The sequence below is a fragment of the Diachasma alloeum genome, unplaced genomic scaffold (assembly GCF_001412515.2).
Source record: "Diachasma alloeum isolate Michigan unplaced genomic scaffold, Dall2.0 Dall_scaffold_00359, whole genome shotgun sequence".
Classification (NCBI taxonomy): domain Eukaryota; kingdom Metazoa; phylum Arthropoda; class Insecta; order Hymenoptera; family Braconidae; genus Diachasma; species Diachasma alloeum.
Window position 1 is genome coordinate 85,082 of NW_021680498.1, and position 11,976 is coordinate 97,057.

The window sequence follows — 11,976 nt, forward strand, 5'->3', positions numbered from 1 at the left end:
GAAAACAAAAAAAGTCTCAAAGATTATCAAAAACAAATTGTCTTCTGAAAAAAAATTATCTTCTAATGAAAAAAAAATAGTCTCCCGAAGATGTTAAAAAAAATTCTCTTACAAAATCTTTCGAAGTTTTCTCTGAAAGATTTTGTCTTCTGAAGAATCTTTTTGGTTCACCAAGAACATCTTTCACATAAACTTCCGAACATTCTTCCAAGACTCTCTGGAAGATATTCGAAAGACAGAAGTTTTTTTACGCATGGCTCGACGCTTAAAAAATCTGAAAAAATTGGAGTTCATCATTCAATCCTTTTATTAAGCGCTGGCGTTGTTTGTTTTCTCTCGAGATTTTGTTTAGCATAAGAAATTCAATATTTAATAATATGCAACTGTAAATTTTCTATCAAGTAAATAATACTAAATGTCTTCTAAGGAATTTTTAATTATCCAAATAATCGTGCATCTTCCTAACTAAATTACTGATTAATCAATAATTCGGAATTTGAATATTCGAATTGACTGCTTCAATAATTAAATTTTAAGAGTGATATTAACGAAATCGCTAGTTGATGATTCAACAGTAACTATAATTTACGGATATGGCTATCCCTGGAAAGAATCATCAATAAATTTCCGAGAAACACATCCGTGGTAATTCATACATTACGGCCTAGCGATAGTCTTGTTGAATGAACTCATTTTCCGACATAATAGAGACACATCTCGGAGCTCGATCAGAATTTCCAGAATGGGCATTTGCATAATCAGTCGTGAAATTGTGGAGAAACGTTCTCTCTATATAAGTTGACATCTTCACAATATCTGGTCTCACTGATAAAAACGTGGCAAGATGTTCAAGCTAATCGTTTCAGTTTTGTTATTGAAGTATTGTGAACTGTACGCCGAATCTATCGGTAGTCCTCCGCCATTCGTCTGCACCGATGGATCAAACATTAATTTGACGAAAGTTTGCGACGGAGTTGTGGACTGTCCCGATTCGTCCGACGAAATCCAGAAATTGTGCTATCATGTGATGTAAGTTTTCACTGCACTGTTAGGAAAACAACTGAGAATTTTTTTTCGTCACAGTACACCCAGGAAAATGATTTATTTGAATTAAATAAACTATATTTGACTAAAAATGAATCGTTCATTTGATTCTAATGGAGGATTTACTCGATTCAAATAAAGTTTATTTAATTCAAATAAACCATTTTTTTGTGTAGTCCAGATATTTTTGGTAATAAGTTAGCAATTTGCTTTCGAATGGAGTTTCTATGGGGCTGTATTTTAAATTGAATTCAACATTACCCCAACGTTATTTTTTTTCTTCCTTTCCCTGAATATTGTTTTCAAAATAAATTTTTTCGACAACAGATGTGCCGTCCATCTCATGATCGAACTCGGTCAAGTTGACATTGGGAAGATTATTTTAATTATACTATAATTATACTGAATTGATTGACAATTCACGGATATATTCATTGAAATTTTCCGATTTTCTATCAATTTTCATGAGATAATTAAATTAAAATTTGCAGTTTCCATTAATTTTTCTACCAAATCATGAACTTTGAATGATGAAATTCGCTGAAGTTTCAGCGGAACGCGATAGAAATTTCCCCCAAAATCTTCCAGTGTGACTAAAATTTTTCCCACAAAATCATTGAGAACCAATTTCCCTTCTAGATGTCCATCCTCTTCATATCGATGTAATTACGGCGCTTGTATTCCAAGATCATCTAGATGCGATGGTCGGCAAGATTGTATCGACGGAAGCGACGAACTCCACTGCGATATACTGCCGCAATGCTCAGACCGAGAGTATCGTTGCCTAGGATCTCTCGAATGTATTCAGATTTCGAAAACTTGCAACGGTAATTTCATAACAGGGATCTGACGCTTATTTATCTCATGTCATACTTCCAATCATATTTTCCGCTGCTATTTCGAATTACCTAGCTAGATGTAAACTGACAGTTATGCATTTTTCGTCTCATACCATTTTGTCGCATTTCATAATAATTCATATTTGCAATTATGGAATTGTATTTACAATTATTAATTTTGATTTGAATACATTGAATGCATGTATTTGATAATCAACTAGTCCCCTATCGTCATGAAACCTTGAAGCAGTCTACAAATTCCAGGTCGTACTACTAGTGTGCATCGAGTAGGCGATACCATGGAACTAACAATTAAGCTCTCTCAGGAAAATTTACGAGTAATATGAGATGACGGTTTATATATTATTAATTTGGGAGGAATTGAGAGATTCATTCTTGTTTTTGTGATTAATAACTTGGTTCAGTTGAAAATAGGTTTGACTTTGTTATTACAGTGGTTACTCCCTAACATTTCTGTCGGAGAAGTTGACTCCCCCCACCATCGACAACGTCAATCCGTTTGGGTAAATCTGTGTGTCCCTCTGCGCGACGGGACTGCGCAGTAAAATTACTCTCGGCGTGTGAGAGTGAAACAGGGAGATTCTTTCGCTCTGTTTATCTCTTTTCTAGCTCCACCTCCAACGGAAAGGGGTAAATATTAAGAAAAACGGCCCCACCACCGATCTTTCTGAAAACTTACCATCGGATCGGTGGTGGGGCCCTCTTTCTTAACATTTGCCACAATAATAGTTTGGAATACAATGACGCGCAATAAATGTTTGATAAAAATTTGAGTTGATTTGCGGTTGATTCACTTGAGTATTTACCGAGACTGGGACATTAATTAAAATTTTGGGTATTAGATGAATTTTTTGATGGCTCAACGAGAAGCGTCCTTTTCCCTTTGCAAATCGCGACGACAGTTAGTAGGATCCGGGCATAAGTCTCATTCCAGGAGCATTTTCAAGTTTTAGAACAACATATCTATGATATTTGTTAGAAATTATCAAGTTGGAACATTTCGCGAATATTTTTAAGATAATTAACTCAACATTGTGTTCCACGACGAAACATTCTAGTTCGATGTAATGTGATGGTCAGTAACATGTCAAGTCATTTTTATACATCTCTCTTCCATAATGATCCTGATTTAATAAATTTCGTATGAGTTGGAAATAATTTGAACAATAACGGTTAAGGTTACTTGGATTGTGCTGACGGCACCGATGAGAGCGAAACTTTGTGCAGGGACTTTCCATGTCCAGCACATTCCTATCAGTGCAGATATGGCGGCTGCGTACACCGGGAAGTCATGTGCGACGGGGTGAATGATTGTGTCGATGGAAGCGACGAAGAGGCTTCGGAATGTGCCGCTATGAATTGCCAGGGTGATGAATGCCTCCAGTATAACTGCAGGTAGAACGAACAGTTTGCCTTTTAGTGAATGATCAGAATGTTTAATATTGAGTAAAAGTGATAATAAAATCACGTGAATAACGAATAAATTATTCGGGAGAATAATTTTCTTTATGCGAAAAACAGATCAGATGAATTCTCGTGCCTAAGTGAGCGGCAATGTATCCCCATCTCCAGACTTTGCGATGGAACTCGCCAATGCCGCGATGGGACAGATGAGGCTTTGGACACCTGTTCAAATAAAAAGTGAGAAAACTACATTTTTAATCCTTCCTGTGGTACTGAAAAATGAAATAATTTCGTAAATAATTAGACACAAGAGTCATTTCCAGGAGAGGAACATCGAATTGAATTTAGGAAGGAAAATGTCAATATTTTTCAGATTTCACGGACAATTTTAATGACCAAATTACACTAAAATTGAAATTAAGTGGAAAAACAAGAATATAATTAAATTTTAAATTTGAATAGAATTAAATAAATTAATTCTAGGAAATAAATTAATTAATTTTTATTAATTAATTGTTATAAACGGAAATAAATTGAAATAGAATCGAAATTAATACAAAAAAAATATTTTAGAACTTGCAGAACTCAAGTTGAAGACAAAGTCCGAATCTAGCACTTTCGAGGTTCAAATGAAGATTTTTTTAGATTCTTAGATTGAAATATGAAAAACTTTGAGATTTTCGAAATCTGAAATCAAGATTTTCATAAAATCTTATTTTGAGACCTTTAAACTGTCAAGACAAGACAATTTTTCATGGGCTCTGCAATTTTCATTTACATTACCATGAAATTTAGAATCTTCAACGACGAAATTTCTTCAAAATTCTAATGAAACTTCAGTGCGAGAAATGTACTAAAAACTTCGACCCAAAATTTTCCACAATGTGCTTTAACCCTCTGCTTCGTCTCACGGTACCCCACTCTTCTCCGTTTCGTAGTTCTGCGCGTGCGCAAGCGTGCTTCTCTTATGGCGCACTAATACTCGAACGGACCCCCCACTCCTCTCCGTTGCTTTCGAGACTTGCTCACATTCGAGACTTGCGCGAAGCAACGGACGAATGAAAATCGAGCTTTTTTTCAGTTGTTCTAGCGGATATTTCCGATGTGCATATGGGGGTTGCATCCCGGCGTCGTTGAAGTGCAATTTAGAGCCAAATTGTCAAGATTTTAGTGATGAAGAAGAGTCGATGTGCGGAGTCCCTATTCCCCAGGGTGCTTGCCGCCTACCCATGCCCAGACCAGGAGTTCACGTGTCGGTTTCCAACTGCCCCCTTTGTCGACCGGGGCAAATAGTGCCTGAACTTACCGGTCTGAATTTCTCTTGCGCTGCTGGAGGTTCCCTAGAAGGACCCACCACTGCTTTTTGTCAGAATAATCAGTGGGTTCCTCAAATACCAACTTGCATTTCTGGTAAAATACTCTCAAATTTTTGTAGTCACCCCTAGGAATTTCTTCAGAGTCCAAACTCTGTTTCGATGTGCCCAGAGAGTCAGGATATCACGTGCCCTCCGTTGAATTCACCTGGAACGAGAAAACGGTGCGAAGTCTTATGGGGACCCAGACAGGGATGGATATCTTGCAATGATTCCATTCCAGTCGGCACCAAAGTCATTTTAGAGTGCCCAGAATTTTATGAGAGGGAGTCGGGTGCTTTACACATTACTTGTCTCCATGATGGAACTTGGAGTCAACTTCCTCTGCGGTGTAGACCCGTGTGTGGTGTGCGAGAAACTTCAGGTAAGTTTTCTCCAAATTATCCTACACATTTAAAAATTTGCAAGGAATTTTGCCGTTGAAAACTCATAATTTTGCGGAGAAATTTGTGGGAATTGTAAGTTTCAGTTTCATTACTCCGGGGAAACTTATGAAAAATCAGAACAATTCAGAGAAATCTCTCTGAATGGGTCACAGCCTTCCTGCTTGAATAGAGTAGAAAAAATACTTGAATCATTACTTTTTTTCGGTGCACTACTCGTAATTGAAAGTAATATCTCGTTCTCAGCCATAGCACTGATCGTAAAAGGTTGGGAAAGTTCTCCAGAAGAGCCATTACCATGGCATGCGACTCTATTCTCCCACGAAAATGGTCACTGGACATTTTTCTGCGGGGGTAGTTTAATTGGTGAACGAGTTGTCCTCACAGCTGGCCATTGTGTATGGAAAACCGATCCAAAGACCATTCGAGTGGTCCTCGCTGGCTTCTCCAGTAACTTCACTCTCGACGAAAGCGATGAAGATACTCAAATCTTTGACGTTTCACGAATCGAAGTACAAAGAGCATATCACGATCACGAAGGAAACTACGGATCAGATTTGGCTATTATCGTTTTGAATAAACCTGCGCTCATCAATTCTCGGGTTAATCCCGTGTGTTTGAACTGGTCTCCGGAATCTGACGTATCTTTCAGAGGTGGAGAAATGGGTTTGGTAGCAGGTGAGATGAAATATCTTTGGTTTTTTTCCATTTTTCAAATTCATTAATGATAAATTGATTGATCTTGCCCATTCAGGCATGGGTATCACAGAAAATAGTACAATTAGTCAAAGACTTCGAGTCACTAGTGAGAAAATAATTCCCGAGGAAGAGTGCAGAGACAGTCAAAAAAGAGATTTTCGAAAATACTTGACGTATACGACGTTCTGTGCTGGATGGAATAATGGCACTTCAGTGTGTAATGGAGACAGTGGTGGTGGACTAGTACTCCAGAGAAAAAACTCCACCATTTGGGATCTCCATGGTATTGTTTCCATCAGTCCTAGAAAAATAGGGAGTTTCACCTGTGACCCTCAGTACTATACAGTTTTCACAAAAGTAAGATTATTTGCTGTTCTTATTCTAGTTCACATCAATTATGCTTGACTGGTTTTATTCTCAGGTGGCGATTTATGGCAATTGGATCGAAGGAATTCTCGAGACCATTCCGGTTGTTGGACCTCCCGATCTGGACCAATTACCAAATGAGGATATACTTGTATAACATAAAAATGTAACTTTTAAGTCTCTGAAAGAAAGAGCAGTTTTACTTGTCCTGGCAAAATTTTTATTGTGTAAACGTACAATATCGCAGAAACATAAAAATGATTGAATATCCACGGCTGTAGTATCCCGAGTCTTTTGGAATTACACTCCGTCCCACCGCACGAGGGGAACCGTTCCCCCACCATTACAATTTCCCTCTATGTCCGTTCTCTCTCTAACCGCTTTCGCTCGCTTGCTCCCATGCGCCAGGACGTCCCGCGCATTTCGCTTAGTGGCTCTTCCCCCACCATTGCCTCTACATGCATCTCTTTCTGACTCAGCGCTCTCACTCTTTCGCTGGCGAAGAAGGGTCCTCCCGTAAGCGCAAATTCCAAGAGCCCCAATCCCCGGAAGCGTACAGTTACGGAAGTGCCACTCCAGTTTCGTTGCCTTCGCAAGGGGAAACAGTTCCTCAGATTAAAATATTCAGGCTTGTCACAGAAAACCATCCTAATTTAATCAACTGAGTAAAGCGTGCATTTAGTCTGTCATGGCGCTTACAGAATTCTCTAATTCCATGTCTCTGCCTCAAATAACCCTCCTCATCCTCGAATTTCTCTACGTTTGAACTCAGTATTCCAAACTGACCACAAACATGCAATGCAATGTTGAATATGAATGCGTCACATCCTGCATATATAAGTACAGCACCCCGAAATGAGTGTATGCCCTCACGATCTAACTTGTAGGAAAAAATGAGTGAATTTATTGAAATAGAGGTTCCAGCTGGTTGCTTTCATAAATAACTAACTAAAAATTTTTGACTGAAACTTTTCGTGAACTCATTGGAATTTTTTTCCGTCTGAAATTTCACATAATTTAATTATTAAGAGTTAGAAATTTTATGGGAAAATCAATGAAAAATGTAAATGTCAATACAAATATGCCATGAAAATTAATACAAATCAAGAAAAATTTTGATACTAAATATTCCCGCTTAGATTGAAAGTTAGAATTAGTTGAAAAATCGTTGTCGAATGAAATTGAAAAATCGTTTCTGAATTTTAATTAGTTAGTTGTTAAATTTCAACAACTAGTTGGTGAAATTTACCAAATAATTTTCTCCTAACACGTCCACTTTCAAAATTGACTAAAATCCACTCCTAGGTGAACGATTGCAAAGCTGCCATTGGAAAGCAAAAAAATCCACAGCATATTGAAATACATTGCTAAAACTCTTTGTATATTTATTGCATGCCCTGGATGATGCCCAGGGTTACAATTATATCTACAGTTGTAATTAGTGAAACAAAAATCTTACAATTGCCGTGAAATAGTGGCTAATACACAACTGAATGCATTATTTTCGATTAATAACGTTTCTGTTAATAATTGGTTATCTGCACGAAAAAAAAGGAAATGGTGAAAAATTCTAAACCACAAGATTTTCGTCAATTTTCAGCCGAAGCTCTCCCCTCGTATGAATCTTAAGCAAAGATCTTGTGATCTCAGAACTTGTCCGCCGTTTTCTCTTTTCCGTGTGAGCGGGGATTGAGCTTTTGTGAGCGATCCTGTTCATTGCTCCAACACAAGTCGGAAAACGGAGAAATATGAAAAGGTCGATTTGATGATATTTTTGTAGGTTTCATAGTTCATATGAGCTATTTTGCCCGCCGTCAATTGGAACGGATATTTAACTCGCATCATAACAATGACAAGCGCCTTCATATGTCGCTTCGGAATTTTATACCAAGGTATATTGTAAACAGCTTCTTGCAGCTTTTCAGTCTTTTCTGACAGGGCTTGCCCGACATAACTGACCATGAATATCTCAACGTAGAAGAGGTAAATTCTTATAAGTTTCGGTATCGCCATTGCACGACTGCGAAGTTTGAAGGCCCACAGTAATATGATACCTGAAACAATTGTGATGTCTAGAATTTTAAGATGGGAGCAATAGAAAAAAATTTATATATAATGCAAATTAATAAATTAAATCACTGAGAGATGATTTCCTCTATCCCTAATATAAAATTCCTTTCCATTGAATATTTTCTCATTGAAATCCGGTTGCAAGAATGAAATATGCTTGATTCAAGTATATTTTATACTCGAATGGGGAATGAATGTTTCAATTCTCGGATGATTATTTCGTATCAGCCCGGGCTATACCAAGCGCTCTCAAGTGTAACATAAGGGTCAGACACTGAGTGTGAGAATATAAGGGTCAAAAAGTGGAGGTTAAGTGCTTACTCTCCCGCGAAGATGACTAAAGTCGCATTTTCCCGTCAGGTGACCAGACTAGGGTTAAGGGGTTGCTACAACCCGGCCTGATACAAAACAATCATCTTCGAATTGAAATATCCATCCCCCAATTGAGCATAAAATATGCTTGAACCAAGTGCCATTATCCACTGCAATGAAAAGATAAGAGTATTAACCTAGCGTCGTCCAATAAATTTAACTTCAAATAATTTTATCTTCTCTTTTTAACATATATCAATTAAAAATCAGTCCTGTCGACGCTTAAATATTCTCCGAACACAACAAAACCACATGATCAACTAGTGGCGTGGCCACTGAGAGGATGTTAAGATATATTTGTTGATTCGACTTGATTTATTACTTTAAAATGTGCATACCTCATCCGCTATTCCGTCTGAACATTAATAATTTATTCTTATAATTAAGTTTCATTATCTACGATATATTTTTTATATAATGTATTTGATCCTGTAATTGGCCTTGTGCTGTTGGATCTTTATAAAATAAAATATAAAATATAAATATAAAATCTAAACTAAAAACAATGTAAATACCACGATCACCCCAACGACATCATAAAATGAAAACTCGATTACCAGATATGCTGATAATCACTGTATTATTTATGACTTCAACCAGAATTGGAATGTTGTAGACGTCTTCGATGGATTCAGCAACGTTGAGCAGATGATTATGTCGTCTTATGAACTTCGAGATTTTCTCATGCTGCTCTTCACAATTTTCGTTGCCACTTATATCGTCGAGTTCAGCGGCCAACAGTTCAAACTGTCCGCACATGTGCATTCCCAGACCGAAGAGGTATATGTCGGTACCGATGTATGCGAGGGCTGCCGACAGCCAGTGGATACAGATTAATGAATAATAAGCATTGTAATAATGCGCGGACATTGTGGTTGACACCCAACATGCCGGTCCGTATGGCACAATTCTCGATAGAGTCGTCACGTTTTCAGGTGTAATTGTTTCCACTGTAGCCGGTAATTTGTGCAAGATATTTCGAATGATCAAAAATGCGGTGATGAACAGTTGGAAAACACATACTGCCCTCCCTTTGTAGGCATATTTCATCATTGTATCGTGGGATTTTCGATCGTAAACCTTTACCCAATCCTCGACCATGGAATTGAGAACAAAATACATTTTGTCAGAGTAACCCCAGGGTACGATCAATTTGAATACGGATATGTTGCTCAAGGAAAGTATTGTGATTATCTCGACTAAATCCAGTATTCGACCGCAGTAGCCTGTTGTCATCAGGTTTGTGATGTAAGTGATATTTACTGACATCTGAAAAATCGTGGGTAGTATTGTTAAATTAAGACTGTTTTATAATTAAATTAAAATGTTTAATAAAAGATTGCGGCGAAATATAGTATATTGTGCCTCAAAATTGATTGAAAATTTCGATAAAACGGTCGCCTTCTGCTACCCCTTAACAGACACACACGCACGAAACAATTTAATAGAAAACCTATCGAATTCGTTAGAAAATTTTATTGAATTTCTATTAAACTTTCTATTAGTTTTTGGCTGATTCTGTTGACGTGTTCAATAGAAAACGTTCAATAGAAAAAGTCAACAGAATTCGATTTTTCTATATAATTTATTCTTTTCGTATATTTTCTATAGAATTTGCTCGACTCAAATTTTCCAAGTTTTTTTCATTCCATTTTTCTTTTCTTCTCATCAAGAAAATCAATCGAAAAAACTTGGGAAATTTGAGCCGAGGAAATTCTACAGAAAATATCTCAATAAAATAAGTTAGATAGAAAAATTGAATTTCACAGATGAAAATTCATAATCGTAGGAGAAAGCACAATTCTAAAAGTTTGTATAGACACAGGGGTTCCGTTTCCCCTTAACCCTAGTTGGTCACCATAGGAGGGAAACGCCGCCGAAGGTCGATTTTTTTTTCTTACCATTGACTGGCTGAGCGGAAAAATCCTAAAAAATTGGAATGCGTCAATTCAAGTGTCTAGAAAATTATAATATTTTTTAAAATTATTTACATCCACAATTCCTGAAGAAAAAAAATTATTTCTAACAGACGGGCAATTTTTTCCCATGTTAAATGAAATTGCCCGTTGTGCGACGTTGCCGAAGTCTCGCTAAACGCGCCCGGGCAGTATAGAGTGAATTCGGCAACGCTCGGGCCTAAATAACACGGCGGCGATTCCCTGCGGAGGTGACCAAGTCACAAGTTCTCATATGGTGACCAACTAGGGTTAACAGACGCTATCATACTTGTATGACGATGAACAACATTAGCCGCAATGTCGGCAACACTCTATCACGTTCCAAAGGCCATATCCCTAGCAAAGTGAGATACTGTCTGTATAATCCCAGCGCATATTTTGTGTCATCGTTCCATGGAATAGGAGTTTCCTTTCTCAGATCCATTTTCATAATGTCCAGAGGTACACTGAATTCCCCTTCCTAAATGCACAATGTAGCGAGAGGTATGTCCTAAGCAACAAAACATTGCGCTTTCGACGTGAATTATTCAAGAAAAATATTCTACATATAATTTTGCATCGCATGTTAGCTATTTCTTCTGAAATATTTTAGATGTGAATTAATAATAGGTTTCGTGACATCTTTTTCCCTTTCGCAGGAAGTTTCGCGCTTCTACTGAACTATGTATGAGCACAATCATATAATATTCAGGAGAAGGTTTGTGTATTGAAGAACAGATCGATGTAGTTCTGGCGAAACATTATCTTATGATTCCTCACTGGAGACGCACAGTGTTACACGTGCTTTTTTCGAAGACGAGTGTATTTCTTTACGCGGGGCTTTTATCGCATTGTTATAACAATTTACTTGTCAACATGTGGAGTGGATTTTCTGTTTCAGTTTACAACCACGGCCCCTACTAATTTATTTTTCAAAATTGTGGGTGGGTGTTTGCTAATGCATTTAAACGAGACGAGACGAGACAAACGAGACGAGAGACGAGACAAACGAGACGAGAGACGAGACAAACAAGATGAAAGACATACCAAGACGAGACGAGATGAGACAAATGAGACGAGAGACATGACGAGAAGAGACGAGATGAGACGAGACGAGACAAACGAGACAAGAGACATGACGAGACGAGATGAGACAAACAAGATGAGAGACATACCAAGACGAGACGAGACGAGACAAACGAGACGAGATGAGACTAGACGAGACAAGAGAGACAAGGACATGATGAGACGAGACGAGAAAAGCCGATCGAGAACGAGAGAAACGAGACGCGAGTGGAGAGAGCCTCCCCCTCTCTGCCCCCCTGTGTATTTTTTTCCGTGGAAATTGGATGAGAGAGACGAGACAAGACGACAGAAGAAATTGCTCTCGTATTTCGATACGAGACGAGACAAGAGAATGGTTTCCTGACAACGAGACGAGACGAGAAGATGCAGTTCGTCGTTATTT

General features: G+C 37.9%; 2 protein-coding genes across 2 annotated transcripts; one reads left to right on the top strand and one right to left on the bottom strand.

Annotated features, from left to right (window-relative positions):
• Positions 1-844: 844 nt before the first annotated feature.
• On the top strand, positions 845-6,401 carry LOC107041204 (modular serine protease). The gene is made up of 9 exons (XM_015261645.1): positions 845-1,029; positions 1,684-1,871; positions 3,083-3,299; positions 3,426-3,545; positions 4,390-4,718; positions 4,794-5,045; positions 5,311-5,742; positions 5,819-6,120; positions 6,185-6,401. Exons 1-9 carry the CDS (start codon positions 845-847, stop codon positions 6,284-6,286), a joined length of 2,127 nt encoding a protein of 708 aa, XP_015117131.1. The 3' UTR covers positions 6,287-6,401.
• A 1,200-nt stretch (positions 6,402-7,601) lies between these two features.
• On the bottom strand, positions 7,602-10,953 carry LOC107041209 (putative odorant receptor 85d). The gene is made up of 3 exons (XM_015261650.1): positions 10,798-10,953; positions 9,129-9,840; positions 7,602-8,183 (listed from the first exon to the last, which is right to left on the bottom strand). Exons 1-3 carry the CDS (start codon positions 10,951-10,953, stop codon positions 7,843-7,845), a joined length of 1,209 nt encoding a protein of 402 aa, XP_015117136.1. The 3' UTR covers positions 7,602-7,842.
• Positions 10,954-11,976: the final 1,023 nt, after the last annotated feature.